The following is an 18189-nucleotide window of genomic DNA, read 5'->3' as shown; positions in this document are numbered from 1 at the left end:
AACTATATCAATTATTGAGAAAACAGAAAAGCACAATATTTCCCCTCGTATTTCACTGAAGTATTTGTAAGTAGACGACTAAATTTAATACTAAATTTATTTAATATTATATTTAGTCATCTTCTGAACTAGTATCGAATAAGATTACTAAAAATCTCCACGAGTAGGCCTATTATCATTAGGTATCATCAACATCTTGAAATATCACTTAAACTCTTCAAGACTTGTGAAAAGTTGTTAATGCAAAAACCGACAGAGATGGATGAGATATTAAAAGTATTAAATGAAACCATAATCGATTTATTTGCTGTAAATTAAAAGCTGGTTTAACGAGGGCGGAACGGGCTTGGTATATATGCCAATCCACTTTCTGCCTTGCCGTTATCGCTCTCCACACTTCCGCTAACGGAAGTTGGCTATTTATCTTTTAAGAACTCCAAAATCTGTGTGTACACACACTTGTTAATCGTGCGCAACAACCAAACACGTTACTACTTAACGAACTACCAAGAGTGCGTTAATTAACATATAATGACGTTTTAGAAATGGATTTATTCATATTTGCTATTTTGATTTTTAGCCGTATTGTTGGATTGGTACAAACAGAAATTTCGGGTGAGTAGCAAACTAAAGAACAATGTGCGAACAATGCTAAGACGTAAACATCTGGAGTCTGTTTTATCCATTGTTTTGTTTTCAATTGAAACGAAAAAATAGTAATAAAGAACCGGAGTTAGGCCCTATGTTTAACATGGAGATATACTGAGAGATACTTCTTAACTTAAATCTAAAATTACTGTACTCACAAATATGGTACAATTAAATTAGACAACGCATTATTATTGTATATTTCCTTATTCCAATAGATGTAATTTTAGATTCGAGGAGATAGGAATTATGTTATGATTACATTTTTTTGTGTTTACTTTTTGGAATTTACCACCATTGCCATTGTTTTAACGGATAATAATTTACAGCTTTAAAAGTAGTCTAAAAGAAAAAAAGTCACTGAGACAAAGAATAGTTAAATTATAGCAAAATATTTATATAATAATTAATTATGTGAATGATAATGAAGATAAAGCTGGTGACGTAATGATCGTGCGATCATCATAGGGCTGTAACATTTTATAGCTCCATGGTGCGATGGAACAGGATTACCTGTTATATCGTATTGTAATTATATAGGTCTTACAATGCAATTTAGAAAATAATTGCATAAAGAGATTGACTAGAAAAAAGGAGAGTTTAGGCCTACTACGAACAAGGTTTGATGCTGCAAAATGAGAATATTATGCACACGAAAATGAGTAGATGACGACGTGATAATACATCTTACAAATTATCCAAAGCCAAATATAGGCCTATGCTTTATCATTTTAAAGTCAAACGACTATCCCCATTATTGTTACGACTTTGCACCTACAATATGTCCTACCATTCCCAGGCACCTACTTAATTGATAATGGTAAAAACATCTTTTTTTTTTTGTTAAAGCTAGGGGGAATGTATACTGTCGGTGGACCATAAGTGATGACTATTAACCATGGAGGTGTATACCTCCATGTATCAACCATCTTGTTATTCCACTAACAATCATTTTTTCTTATCAATATGATAACTATATCGATAAGATAAGAGATAAGATATAACAAACTATTAAGATAATTATTCATGTTTTTTTTAAAATGTATTTCCTTATTAATGAACTTACTAATCTGTACTTTATTACCGAGTAATCTTTAAAAATACAAACATAAAAAGTCCATTAATGTATTTATAGTAAAATCTTGTTGCTACAAAACGCAAGGTACTTTAAAAACAATTGACTAGTAAATTCATATTTAAGATTTCCTGCTTAAAAGATTCAGTTAGAATGACCTCTGAGTATTGTTTCTTAATTGCTCTCCCAAATAATTGGAGCATCCCAAACAACATAGGTAGATGATATTTGTTTCTAATTTTTTTTAAACAGTAAACCAACTTAATATACTGGTTGTTGACGATACAGCTGTCGAGGTCTAGACCTGTGGGATGGAGTAACGGAAGTGGCAAACCTTCCCCTTTTTTAATTGGGTTTGTTAGATTGTTAGGTCAACCATATTCATGTTATCTCAGGTACCGTCTTCGTCTGCGGTATTCATATTTATAAAATTATCTTGCCTTTACCTTCTATTGAAATCCATCCTTTTCATTTTGATAATAAAGTTAGTTTATTTAAAGTAATTAATGTATTTACACTGTAAAAACCTTTTTACAGTGTACGGTAATTAAAATTAATGTTCAAGAGTATATATTCTGTTCATAATGTCCATGTTACGTTTAATCTCTTAGTCTTACAGATTGTTTACTATAATGAGAATTTAATTTTACTATTTCAGGAAATAATATAGTTTTCATCAACAAGTTTCCAATTGTCGGATCAGGTAACACAGAATTACTGTGTTTGGACACACGCAGTACGCTTGAGAATGTATCGTTGACATTGGATCGTCTGTACAATACGAGTTATGACTTTCAGCTAACATCAACATTCAGTGGGCTACCGATTCGTGATCAAGACGAAGTGGAATTAATGTTAGAAGAATCGCAAGCTAATGCAAGATTTGGAGCATTTTTCTGTTCTTATAAAGATAAAGAAAATGGACCCTTTTCTACAGTAACAATATCCGAAAATGGTAGGTTTAGGATAACTAAATAATTTTTTTTGGCCAAATTTTGTAGACAAAGTCTGCATTTTTTATTCATTTTGCAAAGGCCAAAAAATTGATTCCTTTGTCGTGCTTGTTGACCTCGTCATACACCATTTACACAATTACTTTACAACAATACAGTAGTATCCAGGGGCATCGTATTTGGGGTACGCATGTAAGCTGAAATACATAATTTATTTAAACGTACCTTACTGAGGATGCCATATTTGATCCGTTCGAACCTTCATTGTTTAAAGAAGATCTAGGCCTACTGTCAATCAATTGAACCATAAACATGTTTTCAGAAACATCTTGTTGAACACATGTTTCCGTATTTAACATTATACCTACACCACACACCTATTGACCCATCTAGGTCAACCATTTTTTATAACTTCTTTTATTAACTTCTTTTTAGAAAAATCTAGTCCTCAGTTACTTTCCGCAAACAGTCCCTACTATTGTGTTGCTGTTTTCAGCTAAGTCCATAGCAGTTCGGTAACATTTTAGCAAACAACTGCCATTTCAGTAACATTTTCAACAAACACCCTTCTTCCATTAAAGTAACCTTTTCAGCAAAACGCACTTCTCACAATTAAAGTAACTTTTTCAGAAAACACCCTTCTACCATTTCAGTAACTTTTCAGAAAAACGCCTTTCTACCATTAAATTAACTTTTTCAGAGAACGCCCTTCCACCATTTTGCGCTCATCATAATTATAGTAACCTTGTGAGGAAACTCCCTACCATTTCAGTTACTTTTTTTCAGGAAAACCCCTACTATTTTAATAACTTTTTCAGCAAACGCCCACAATTTCAGTAACTTTTTCAGCAAACGCCTACCACTTCAGTAACCTTTTCAGAAAACGGCCACCACTTCAGAAAATGTTCTTCGTATTGATGGTTCTTGATATAAAAAAAAAAGTAGTCCCATGTTCCTTTACTTACTTTTACTTTCAGAATACTTTTTTTTTTATCATCGATAAGTAGGTCTATTAATAAGTTGGTAAAGTCGATGGTTTGATATCTTGGTACTCATACAAACACTTAAAATTAATAATAAATATACTGAATTACAACAATCTTCACAGCTGCCCTGTTACTGTTTTCTAATAATATGGTGTTTCAATCAAATGTGTAGGCCTACTTTGCAATTAATTTATCTTAATTAAATATGAACTGATTGCAATGAATAAGGTTTAAGGAACCGGTATTTATATGAAGGACACATGTAGGCCTAGTTGGAACCCGCACCTGGACACCGGTCGCGCCTCACCACTCCCATAGAAAGTACAATATCAAATCTATTGTGTTCAAAGTGATTATTCTAATAGATAACACAGATTCCCTTCGTACATACAATACAAAGAAGCATATATGTTTTCTATTGTTGGTCATCACCTCTCGTTTCTGATCCTACAATTATAATGTATTTCATATTAAGTTTAAATTTGTACTTACAAACTATTACGAACGACATTTTATGGAATTTTCACAGAAATTATTTTTTAGTTTCAACTTTTCTTTTATTTATTTATTATTATTTTCTTTTTCTCATTCTCACAGATTGTCCTCATCTTTATAGTTTCAAAATTGATTAATTCATATCCAGTATATCACCATTCCGTTTATAACTTATTCTCAACTGTCAATCACCACCGTTGTCTTATTGTTGTTGTTTTCTCGATATCTTTGGAAATGGTTCTCTTTCCATTTCGCTTAATAACTGGTGATCAGGTTGAGGTGTATTAATAGAGATTTAGGCTTAAAGGAAGATATTGTTGATATATGAAAAGCAAAGTGAGACAAGCTAAAAACAATAGCATTGTATTGAAGCTGTATCGATACAATGCTATTGTTTTTAACTTGTCTCACTTTTCTTTTCACACCTATCAGAAACAATGCTCTTCTACAGCTAGTTTCCATTCACTATTGTTCATGAGAAACAATGCTCTTCTATAGCTAGTTTCAATCTCCCCACCCCCCACCCCACTTGCTAACTAAACTAATATACGTGGTTTACCGCAAAATTTATATCAACATTTGATTTCGCCATTCAAACCTTCAATAAAAAGGAAGATATATGCTGTAATTACAATTATAAATTTATTCCCATAAATAATGTATATTGAACTAATATACGTCATAAGAATGTATACTCAAATGTATGTTGAATTTACTTTTAAAAGGCCTACATATCTAATAGCTAATTTTACTGCACCTTTTCCGTTTTTCTTGATTATCTTAAACAGAATAAATGTCTGTCCGGGTCAAAGCAAAGTCATACATGTGGTTCATTGCCATTTACTAATTGCAATCAGACACGTATTAATTCAAAGTTTTTTTCTTTTCTTCTTCTTTCTTCCTTTATTTACCCCAAAATAAGTTATATAAACATTGTAAACATAAGTAACATTGTAAGTTCATCCCTAAACGTTGAAGAATGAATAGATAATAGATGAATAAGGGCAGCCTTTCTAAACTTAATACACATAAATCACTTTTCAATAATCTTTCAAATATAATCTTAAACAACATCATCATCTAGGATACCATTCCACATGTTGCACCAGAATACCTGATAGAGTGTTGTCCCATATTTTTTCGATATTTTGGTATATACAATCTCTAGATTTTAACCAAAATCTTCAAACTATAACATGGAGAACTTAATAATATTATTTCTACGCAATGACTTTTGTTAAATATTTTTACTGTAAACAATCCCACGTAATTACATTTAATTTTGGTTGAATTTAACAGCAATTTTACAAGTCGATCAGTTATTTTACACAACAAGTGTTGGTGAATCGATTTCAATTATCTTGAGAAAAACGTCTGAATTCCAAGCAAACGAGACTCTTGTTTGGCGGTACAACGGCCAGATTGATGAAAATCTAAATTATGAAATTACTACAACAGATGTTATTTACAGTATCACCGCAGCCCAGTTACACCACGCGGGAGTGTATGAGGTTTACCAATCAGAACGAGCGTTAGGTGTATCTTTCCAAGTACAAGTCAAGGGTAAGGATTTTTAGGAGGTCATCACAATAATACTATTATGAATTAGTTAATAGATACATAATTATTAAAAATAATATTAGGTGTAGGCAATAATAATTTATAATATAGTTAATAATAAACGATAAGGCGTTTCCTATTTTAACAGCTCAATTTTTATAATGGTACATTATTATAATTGGGTTTTTAACAATATTTTAGTGTGTCCTAACGGTAAATTCAAGCCTCCAAATTGTGACCAGGATTGCCCAAAGTGTTACAATGGTGGAGTCTGTGACGAAAGTGGCGTCTGCATTTGTCATCCGAACTTTATTGGTGAACATTGCGAAACGGGTAAGTATACTAAAACTCTGTCTAAACTATCAAACTAGTTTGACAAAAAAAGTGTGATGTGCTCAAATATTGTAGTGGTATACCCAAATATGGTAGTGGTATGCCATATATCATGTTCGTATATGGGCATATTACATTTTTTTGCCACATACACTTGTAGACAGAGCTTTACAGCATATAAACCAGTAATACCAAGGCAATATTCATGTCTTGGTAATACGTAAGCATCTCGACATCTATGTTATTACGTATTTGGCTTCTATAATAGCTTGTCCAGCAAACACATATGGAGATGAATGTCTAAATGACTGCCCTGAAGAAGGATGCAGATGGCAGTTCTGTAAGGACAACCCGTTTGGATGCAAGTGCGGAAGTGGATTCACAGGTCCTGGATGTGATGAACGTACGTCATCTTTCTATTGATTTAGTCTGACGATGAATTATATTTCATGTCATTAATTTGACCAAATACTAGGCTAAAACTTAAGACACAAGAGAGAATCGGTTAGGAATTGCTAAAGTAACAAGAGTCAGCAATCCAATGATCTTAACTAAAATAAATGTATAATTATATAAACAATATATGTAGATGTGTACTTATAACATATAATAACATACAATATAAAATGTGTTTTAAAACAGTAAACAATATATTTATATATTTTTCAGTAACAGCTAATTGTTGATTGCGATTAGTAAAGAGTGTGAAAATCTTTGTTAATTTTAATTAGCACAAAATTACAAATTAGATTAAAACATCAATCAATGTCAATGAAAGTATAAATTAAAAACATTGTTTTCTAATTAGCATGTTCTGATGGTTTCTATGGACCCGACTGCCGTGAAACATGTACATGTATGAATGGAGCAAGTTGCGATAGACAACGTGGCTGTATTTGTACGGATGGTTTTAAAGGGCCTATATGTTCGTCGGAGAGTATGTATACTTAGATTATTTTAGAATAATAATAATTAGAGCATACAACCAAAAAATAATATTTTTATTCTTTGAATCACTGTAGTATGTGTAGAACATTACAATTTCACTAAAAATAAAACGAGTTTGGGCGTATTGTGACAATACATATTTCAATGTACCATACTACTGTACTGGACACCTTGAAGAATTTGGTAAATGAATGCTTGTTGTAAATGCAGTGAAAATGTAAGCATTGACAAGTAGTTAAAATTCATTAACCGAACCTTTTCTCAAATACTATAATAAATTTTCACTTTTTTTGTTATGCAAGGATTCACGTTTACAGCCTCCAAAACAGAGGTAAACTTGTTTGATGACGACTCTATTACTCTGAACTGCACATGCTCAGATGATGATTGTCCAAACCCGCCATACATTACGGTAAGCACAATGATGATGGTGGTGGTGACGATGATGGTGATGATGATAATGACGATGATGATGATGACGATGATGACGATCATAACAATGATGGTGGTGACGATGATGGTGATGATGATAATGACGATGATGATGATGACGATGATGACGATCATAACAATGATGATACTGACGCTGATGATGATGATGACGATGATGACGATAATAACAATAATGGTGGTGGTGACGATGATGATGACGATGATGACGATAATAACAACAATTATGACGACGATGATAGTGATGATGATGAAAATAAACGAATACATATGAACTTTCCACCGGCCTTCCTCGTATGTTGGGAATGGAACAAAACGCCGCACCAAATTACGTGTAATTTTCGAGTGAAAGGGCACGTAAACCATAACATATAATTATGCGTGATTAGCAACATCAATCAATTTATTTATTGTAGTTTGTTGGAATCGGCCCAAAGCCATGGTATGAAGGTACACAACAAGACGAACTAACAGACCATTCAGCGCAGTTTACGTTTATTCCCAAGAAAAATAATGGGCAACTGGAGTTTACTTGTAATATTGGCGAATACAATGTTTCAACCGTTATTGTGGCAACAGGTGAGAAGAATCTTTTGGCCTAAAAATACTGTAGGACTTACCGGGATAAACAGACAATAATTTCATACTAAACTAATAAGAGGAATGTCCAATAAAGTATTTTCACATCATACCATCCTGTTCGCACAACTGTAGAGTATAAACAACAATTAAACATACGAGCTGCAAAAGTCAGTTTTTCATTTCATTATTTATTCGGTCTATTTCAGTATATACATAACAAAAAAACTAAAATTGGGGAGACCAGGGTCAACCTAAGGGAACATAATCATTGTAGCTGAGCCGGTTGACCCAAAAAATTGGTACCTCCTGTGAGGCACCCTTGTTGCTTAAACCTAATTCTATCTACATTTATAAAAAAAATGTTATTGTTGTGCTTTGGACAGGTGCTGATCCGATTCCTGCTAAGGAAAGAGTCCTCCAAGACAATGTTGGTATTGATGCTGAGTTGGCATGTTCTCTTGATGTGACCTACGACGAAAGCACGGTAGTGTTTTTATTAACTCCTTCCAACCAAGAGATATCTCCACACCAGACTCTTAGTAATGAATATAGATTCTACGTTGAAAATGCTGAACCTGGAGACTACACTTGTCGGGTGATCAGCGACACTGGATACGCCGATACAACATGGTACTTTAGGATGAAAGGTTAGTGGCTTTAATCATTATTGATATTGCTTTGTGAATCAGAAAATTCGCCTCTTGATAAATACAAGTGATTTGTGGATCGCCTGATGTACATAAATGTTGATTCTCACTACCACTAACCCAATAAACCGAAACCTATGTTTTATTCATTGTCGAATTTCTACTGGTAAATTGGAAAATACACCAACGTTGTAGGCCTACTATTCGATCGGATTAAAGCCTGTTTTCCTGTCGACGTTATTCGACGCTATCGTCGTTGATCGTTATCAGTTCAACAACGATCGTTTGAAAACGATCAAGTTGAAATGATGACAATAGCGAGTACCTTTTCCTATAAATCGTTAACATTTCAATGTTTACGTAGAAGATCGCCGATTATTAACGATAGCGTCGACTTACGTCGACAGGAAAACAAGCTTTAAAGGTAAAGACGAAAGGGCCTTCAAAATTGTGTATCTGGAGAAGGACTTTGATGATTGTATCAGCCAGAAAGGTAACTAGATAGTTAAAGGTTAGCTCTTTAATTGGATTTTGCTTGACTTAATCAACTGTACAATTATATCAACAGAGCCCCCTACACCCACAATGGGGCCAAGCGTAATCGAAAACAACAACCGTATTTTTCGACTTGACCTGCATATTCAAAACTACACAGGAGATGGGCCAGTTCAATCTATCTATCTTTACTATCGTCTTGAAAGCAATGAAGACTCATGGAAAGAGGAGTATATCAGTAAAAATGACGCGGTCAACGGGTCCTACACGCTCGAAAATCTAACGCCTCATGCAACGTATGAGTTCAAGACCAGATTCCGTCGTCCTGAGGGAAACCGTGTGGATAATGCTATCGGCGAATTTAGTCCAATTTCCACAATTACAATAAAATGTAGTGGTAAGTGGCCAACACACAACGTACCTTGAAAACCCATCTCGGGACTTAGATATATATGAAAAAAATCCCAGAAATATGCATAAATAATAACACTAATAATAAACAATAACAAAACACCGTGTAAAATCTGCTATTGCTATAACATTCTGTTATATAAGCCTACATGAAGTGAACGTAAAGTACTATGATCATACGTTAAATGTATGCACACGCAAACGTATGATGCAACGCAATTTTATTATTTATTATAATATACTATAATACTGTTCAACTGATATTTTTCCATTAAGCCGATATCCATTCATCCGATTCTGCAGCTGTCACTCGACAGATACTAACCGACTATCGCAAGTCATCTAGATACAAGTTTCTATAACAGTACTAAATCACCTATTTTCATTCATAGCTCCCGCACATGCGCCGTCGATTGTTCCTCCTCGTCCTGATAAACATAGCCCTGACGAAAACACAATAACTGTTGCCTGGACGGTAAGAATATACAACTTTGTTAAAAAGTCATGCTATGAGTGACAGTCGAATAATGAAAATAAGAATTGTCTGCAAAAATGTTTTTTTTTCGTGTTCAAACCCGAACGAACTCTTTTACAGATGACGTCACCGACGAATCCGCCTGATTACGATAGTTTTAAAATAACGTATCGAGAGTCAGGAGATGAAGACAAGACATTGTTTATAGCGGACCCGACCACTCAAGAGTATAATATAACTGGTCTTAGGCCTTATGAATCTTATATCGTCTACATGGTGGCAACAAACTGTGGGATGGATGGCAGGGCATCTAGACAATATAACTACCGAGTTTCTCAGGGCCGTAAGTTATATTTAATTTGAATATATTATTTATCAAAAATTATTTTTTTAAAGACCACAAGCAATAGATCTATTCTCAAGACAGTTTGACTACAGGTTTTATTTCAGTATATAGGGCTAATACGTATGATTTTTGTTCGTTTGAGCCAATTAGTGTTAAACGTTAGTTTGTAAGTTGTATCTTCGAGTCTTCACTGATGAACCAGTTATGTTTCACATTTTATCTCAAAAACATACAATTGAATTGACATTTTGACTAAGAATTAAACAGATCACACGCATAAGGTTGAATGCAATTTAATTACAATATAGGCCTAGATTACTAATTACTTACTATAGTTAGTACTTTTCAATTCAGACAAACTCTAACCGGGATTTAAATAATATAATGAAAAATAATAAGTTATTTGTCTGTGTTTATTTTCCGACAGCTCCGGGGCAAGTTGAAAATCTTATAGGCAAAGTTAATATAGACAGAAATAACAAACAGCCGTATATAATCGTATCGTGGAGTAAACCTTTGCAAACTAACGGCGTTATTCAATCCTATAACGTGACTGTGGTTAGACGCACAGAAGACCCAGAGAAAACGACGTATATGGTTCACCCTCTTTATAAGAAGATTGAAAAGTTAAGATGGCATACTGAATATTTGATTTATGTCAGTGCACGTACAGCATCACCGAAACTTGGAGTGCAGAATACGCTTGTAAAATCAACGCCACAGAGCAGTAAGTACTTTCATAGCAGTGGAGATACAAAAAAAAACAGAAAGCATTTACTGGGCTTGATTTGAAAGTATAAGCTATATATGTTACTTGATATGTAATACTGTAACAGTAATTTATTCCCATATATTTCTCATTAATTCGTTTATATTATTGGTGCAACCATGGAGGGTTTGTTTCCGTCATAGATATGATGTCCCACCGTTATATTATTAAAATTTTTTAGATTAACACGAAGATTGGTTTTGGAATGCTGAAAATGGGGACATATCACGAGTTGTTTTTTATAGAAATATTTTTTTGTTATACCTGCCACAACCATCACCTCAACGACACCCTCTACCATCCACCATCCCCATTCAAACTTTGTGGATTATTATAAACATATCATTTATCTACAGGTCCGTCTGACGCACCAGTCAACATCCAACATCAATCAACAACGAACACTATATCAGTGTCATGGGACAAACCACTAGAAGCGAATGGTGTCATCACACAATATGAGACTTGCTTATCATACACTTCTGATATTTCTGATGACGCCAACTGTACAGTCAAGCCTACCAGTGGTATTACGTACACTTCGTTACAACCAGACACCATTTACTTTATGAAAGTTCGTGCTTCTACCACAGAAGGATATGGACCGTGGAGTTCTGTCATAGAAATGAGAACAACGCCTATAACAAGTATGACGTCATATTTTTTTCATGCATATTAAATGCAAGATTGCTATGGTAAATTGAGGATTAGGGAAAGATGAACATTACGTAAACTTCGCCGCCATAAATGAACCTTCTAATCGATGCTTTGATAGATGAAGCAAAAGGAAAATTTCCGACAAAAGTAGGGTTTTGCCAGATCGGGTCACATAGTTGAAACTAAGGTGTTGTACAGTAGCTGTATTAGAATTACCTAGCTTAGCTGAACCATTATGTCTAGAAAGAGGTCTAATGTTGAGATGTCTGCATATCAAGCTTAAGATTTTGCTTAATTATTTATTTATGACCCACCGCTTTGCTGTTTTTGTCTTTGGTACTTATTCCATCTAATGCCATACAACCTAGAGGTATATTTGTCTCAGTTTTGGGCCTTTAACATGGTTAAAAAATAACAAGTACAAGGGAGATATGAAGTATCAGTTTCTAATTTGATAAAATAAAGTATTAATATTTAAGTAAAAGATATTTCTTTAATTCTTTCATAAATTGAACAAAATTATTGATTTCTTTTATAGTAATAGGAAGCTTTTTCCATTGTGTGGGGCTTTTGAGTGGGCCTTTGGGGTTCAGAAACAAACAAGTGTTTTTTTTGTCAGTCTAGAATATGGAATAATCAAATTTAGAGTATATATCTTTGGCGGATTACAACGTTTTAAAATATTACTAATTGAAGTTGGCAATTGATTATCCAAATGTTTATCATAAATTGAGACATTTGTTTAAGTCAAAAATGTTCGGAATGGGTTCGGAAGTGGCATACATATTATTATTAAGAAAATACTGCCTGAACTACCGATAATACCGGAATAAACAAAAACTATAGAAGGTTTAGACAATCTAATATACATAAAATATGTATTTAAGTTAATATATTGATATTTATTTTCTATTTAAACTTCCAGCAACTAGCAAAACCACAGCACCAATAGTACCGAAGCAAAAGACTGTGCGGGAGGAATCAACATCGGATGGTAGTACCGGTGACCAGCCCAACGACAACAGCAGTAAAAACAGTATGATAACTGTGGCTATCGCTGTGTTGATTATTATACTAGTGTTTGTTTTAGTGGGCATAGTTGCGGCTTGTGTCGTCAAACAAAAGTCAAAGAATAATCGGGAACAAGCTGAAACCCCGATGAGTTACCAAGGAGTAAGGATGCACATTTTAGTGAACTTGCTTATTTTATAACTCGCAAATTAGATACCTATAATAAGTAGGCGTATTTCATGTAAGAAATCTTTCTTGTCTATTAGTCAGAATGCTTTTTTTTTTTAAATATAAAAGAGTTTGGGACTTGCGGCACAATTTGGGATTTTATTGTATAAATATTCAGCAACAAAAATAGTATTTATTTAGTTTTTATTTCACAATACTTTTTGTTCTTTAAAATATATAATATAAAAATTTAATCTTTAACTCTGACAGAGTGTTCTAGATGGCATATGATAAATAAATGCCGATTCAAAATAAGCGAGCCTTCGAGTTGTTAATGAAGGCTTGTCTGGCCATTCCAACATTATCTTGTTTGAATAACGTGTTCGTATTTCTACCACTTTCTCTTATTTCAGCTTCTTCGGCAACGAACCGTGGCCAACGATTATGACACTGGCGTAGCCCAACCAAGATCTCCAAGCCGAATCCCAATGTCTCTTTCGTCACAACAGGGAAACGTGTTCGTTTTCCCCACACCGTCACCTCCTTTATCACCAGGAGCTTTCGGTCCTATGTCACCCTTATCACCTAGTTACTCCATGAAAGCACAGCTTTCACCTCCACCGACATACTATCAGATACCATGGAAAGACATGGTCCTGGAAAATATAATCATCGCTGAAGGCAACTTTGGCCAAGTGATGAAAGCAGTGATAAAGAAAGACGACACAGCAGTTCAGGCTGCCGTCAAAATGCTGAAAGGTTAGTTAAGAATAAGTATGTAAACGTGGTTCCCACTAGAACGCAACGTATCGACGTATCGACGCAAAGTGCTGTATTGCGTAATCACAAGTGGGAACCGACAACGCAATAGTGCTGCAAACATCGCAGCTTTGATTTCAAGCAGGCGGGGGCAAACAAAATTATTAGAAGGGCATTTGCTTACGTTGCGTAGATTGCGTTACGTTTTGTCGCTAGTGAGAACCACGCTTAAGGCATGCTTATGTCGCACTTACGAAAGGTTACTATACATATGTGTTAAGACATGTTTCATCGCCCTTTAAATAAGGTAGACCCATTGCTTTAAAAAGGTTATTATTGTATAATGTGTGACACATAATGTTTCTGTTTTTTGTTTGTGCAGAAGGCGTAACTGACAACGATCGACGAGATTTCATTGGAGAGCTCGACATAATGTGTAAAGTTGGATATCATCCAAATATTGTGAATCTTATTGGTGCATGTGAATACGAAGGTATTAAGAATACTATTTAACCCAAATATTGTTTCAAAAGGAATTAAATTAACTGATATTTTTAAAATACCATAACACAACATTTCTATAGCCCCTTTACAAAGTGCTTACACGAACCCATCTTAAACACTCCATGCGTATAGGCAAATTATGAACTTAGTCGTATTATTATTTTTTTGGTAATGTTTTCATATTTTCATTTTTTCTTTTTTATTCTTGATGTTATTGTAATACATTGACCGTTTGATCATATTGCTTCAGGTGTATTGTACGTTGCGACTGAATACGCCGAACATGGTAATCTGTTGAACTTCCTTCGCCACAGCCGTTGCATTGAAACTGATCCGAATTATGCAACCAAAACCAACATGTCGTCGACGTTATCGTCAGAGGATCTTCTTCAGTTCGCGGCAGACGTGACACTTGGCATGAAGCACTTATCAGAAAAAGGAGTATGTACATATCTACAATTTGTTTGTTTTTAGTCGCGTGCAACGTGACTCTACAGCTCACTATGTCGGTCGGTTGGTCGGTAAACACTAACTTGAGCACGCGACTGCAGCCATGTATATGGCCTTGTTGTATATATTTAGGCAAGGATAAAGAGAATTCATTAACTAACCCTCTAAAGCTCTGTCTACACTATCAAACTTTATGAACAAATGTGATGTGCCCATATATGGACATGATGATGTCATATCACTATTTTGGTATATCACTACCATCACCACCACTTAAAGGTAAGAATCACTACCATATTTGGGCACACAACACTTTTTTTTTTCTAAACTAGTGCAGACAGAGCTTTAAATGTTAAACAACAATTGTTCACAGGATCGACAAACGTATACACACGATGCTCTACATAACTCATTATATGATCTTTTTGTAGTGTGTTCATCGAGATCTTGCTGCGAGAAATGTATTGCTTTGTGAAGGACCAGGTCTCAAAATGGTAGCCAAAGTTACAGACTTTGGGTTATCTAGGAGTGAAGAAGTCTATGTTAAAACGACCGCTGTGAGTTATGTTTTTTTTACCAAATTAACAAAGAAAAGACAATTTTATGAAATAAAAAGTAGACTAATTGTTTCCTTTTGTATAATAAAGGTATCGAAATGAATGTTTGTAAAATTGTTTAAAAGATATTTTTGATTTATAATTATACAGGGTCGACTTCCTGTCCGGTGGATGGCAATAGAATCTATCAACTACAGTGTATATACAACCAAAAGTGACGTGTAAGTTTTCATTCAGAACTTTGATGATGTTTAATACGTACTTGTGTTTGTCATCGTGGCATCAGACACACACAAACAGAATTATAAACGCATTGTATATTATAGTGAATCAAACTTGTTGGTTATGTGCAAAAACCTCATGATTTTGACACAGCGGTTCGGGGCCGCATGCACGACAGAACAATGTTCATCAAAAAGACAATACTAAAAACACACAACACATGTGTTGACAATCATTCTATACTATATAGGCTCTTTTCCATCTTACGAAGATTTGACATTTTAAAACTGTAGATGTTGCTATGTTAGATTGTGATGTTTTTGAATGATCTAATTTATAGAATTGATGATAAGTATCTTTGAAAACTTCTTTTCCCAAATGATTAATTTTACAGTTATCCATCAGTCTGTAACAAATAATGCAGAACTTTGAGTTAAGTAACCTTGAAGACTAATAAATCAAAGTTCTGCATTATTGATTATTATTGATTATCGATTTTCTCTTTATTTTGTTACAGATGGTCATTTGGAATTCTTTTATGGGAAATTGTAACACTTGGTAAGTTTTAACTAAATTATTTTAAATTTCTACACAATTTGAATTTATAATTCCTCTCCAGGAAGTGGAGTTGCCTAGAGATTGTGAAGGTGTACAGAAGCAAAATAATGGCAAATACGCTATAAAAACAGAGTTGGTGATGCCAAGTGCTGGGTTCAAATCAAATCTACGATCTAGTGTAGGATTTTTCTAAATTAGGAAAGACTTATTTTGGCAATATACGGTTGTATACAAATGAATAATTACGATAATAAGTTACAATATTGTATAATTTCTATAGTATGGCTTACTTAACATCACCTTTTATCACAAATATTAGAGTTTATTTTTAGAATTTGTTTGAGGAGACTATTCACTACAAGCTATGCTTCCATTTATAGGCTCCTCCACTTATATATGTTTATCCTACATGGTAAAGTGAAATAAAATAATAATATTGACATTATTAAATAACATGAATGTGTGTTTATTTGTTAGGCAATACTACTGATAATTTCATCTGATAATTTTAAAATCATTGAACACATTTACAACCGAATTTGCAGAACCATTTGTAAGGTAAATAGAATAAAGTAGGCCTAATTAAATGAATTTACTTACAAACGGAAGATAATGGACATTAAATCTCCTTTAAACAGGTGGAACGCCTTATCCTGGAATGACCTGCGCAGAACTGTACGATAAGTTGCCTACCGGATACAGGATGCAGAAACCGCTAAATTGTGATGATGAAATGTAAAGTAGAATTAAATTTCTTTTGTTAAATTTCCTTTGTGGTAGTAGTAGGTCCGAGTTCAAGGAGTTTACACACTTATTTTTAGTTAGTTCAATGACACAAAATTAAGAAAACATGATTAAAAATTTAATTAGTTATTGTTATTGACTGATATAGTTTGTGACTGGTCTATTTTTGTTATAATTTCAAAATACTGATCAATTAAAAATAATAAAAATAGGACCTATCAATGAAAACTTTTAAAATAATAATGTTCTCATATCTTTATCGCCTATTCTATAAATACATTTTGTTTAAAAAAAAGAAAGCTTACCATAATATCAATTTTCGATCTTCATTACGCAGTATATGGCTAAGTGTATTCTGTTAATACGGCATGTGTATGTCTGTGGACCATGTGCGTATGATGTATGCACGCAGTTTAAAATTATTATATTACATATTCCATATTTTACCACTGACTTGAAAATTGATTTGTGTATTTTTTTTTTTACCTTTTTAGTATTATTATTCATACAAAAATATTAATTAATGAATATAAATATAATGATAAATTAATATAGTAAATAAATAAATTATGAGGTATATTGTGAAATTGAATTGAATTATCAATTGAAAAAATAATGTGGTATTGTTATATTGTTTGCAGTTACGACATAATGAAACATTGTTGGCGGGACAGACCCCATGAACGACCAACCTTTGCTCAGCTATACATCGCCCTCAATCGTCTAGTACAAGCACACAAGGTAACGTTCTTTTCTTCATTTTTTAAATAGTAAAATGTCTATTTCCACTTATCTATATGATATATGTTTAAAGAGAGAATATTCAATTCAAAACTTTTATCATCCCAAACTCCTTCAAATTCATTTAAAATATACCTATTCTCATAAATTATTGGATATGATATTTTTAATAGTTTGTGGCTGACGAAAATTATTTTTTTATTTTTAGCCTTATGTGAATGTAGAAATGCATCCGGGTTTTTCATATGCAGATATTACATCAGACGAGGAAATAGTTCCACCTGGTGCAGGTGCGATGCCCGAAAAAGATTATTCACAATGCTAAAATTAGGCCTATACTAATGTCAAGGAAGACTTTTGTATGTGACTTGAAAAATTGTATAATTGGAGATTTTTTGCTGCTTTTACTGTTACGTAGAAGTCATTTGAAATCAATTGTTTTGTAATCAATTTTTTGCCGTTTTTCTTGTTGAGTGTATCTTGAAGCTGTGAAGTGACGTTATTACTTACCGTGATTGTAATTGGATATTTATACTAAACATTGCAGATTTATATTCAACTAACAATTAACCAGTCGGATTATATCAATAATGAATGTTTCATTTTGTTTTGTGAATAACATTATGCCATCTCGTGTGAAAATGA

General features: G+C 33.6%; 1 protein-coding gene across 1 annotated transcript; it reads left to right on the top strand.

The window, feature by feature from the left end:
• The first annotated feature begins 476 nt into the window (after positions 1-476).
• On the top strand, positions 477-17887 carry LOC144845961 (angiopoietin-1 receptor-like). The gene is made up of 24 exons (XM_078703492.1): positions 477-615; positions 2382-2678; positions 5457-5720; positions 5919-6050; positions 6319-6453; positions 6859-6987; positions 7301-7410; positions 7865-8027; positions 8414-8677; positions 9246-9569; positions 9976-10058; positions 10179-10401; positions 10832-11131; positions 11530-11820; positions 12756-13003; positions 13423-13768; positions 14151-14261; positions 14523-14713; positions 15154-15279; positions 15430-15500; positions 16019-16059; positions 16698-16794; positions 17445-17544; positions 17753-17887. The coding sequence occupies exons 1-24, from the start codon at positions 546-548 to the stop codon at positions 17867-17869; spliced, it is 4233 nt and encodes a 1410-aa protein (XP_078559618.1). The 5' UTR covers positions 477-545; the 3' UTR covers positions 17870-17887.
• Positions 17888-18189: the final 302 nt, after the last annotated feature.

Source organism: Antedon bifida, chromosome 6 (assembly GCF_963402885.1).
Source record: "Antedon bifida chromosome 6, ecAntBifi1.1, whole genome shotgun sequence".
Taxonomy (NCBI): Eukaryota; Metazoa; Echinodermata; class Crinoidea; order Comatulida; family Antedonidae; genus Antedon; species Antedon bifida.
The sequence above is the reverse complement of the archived record's forward strand: the minus strand, read 5'-3'. Positions and strand labels throughout refer to the sequence as shown.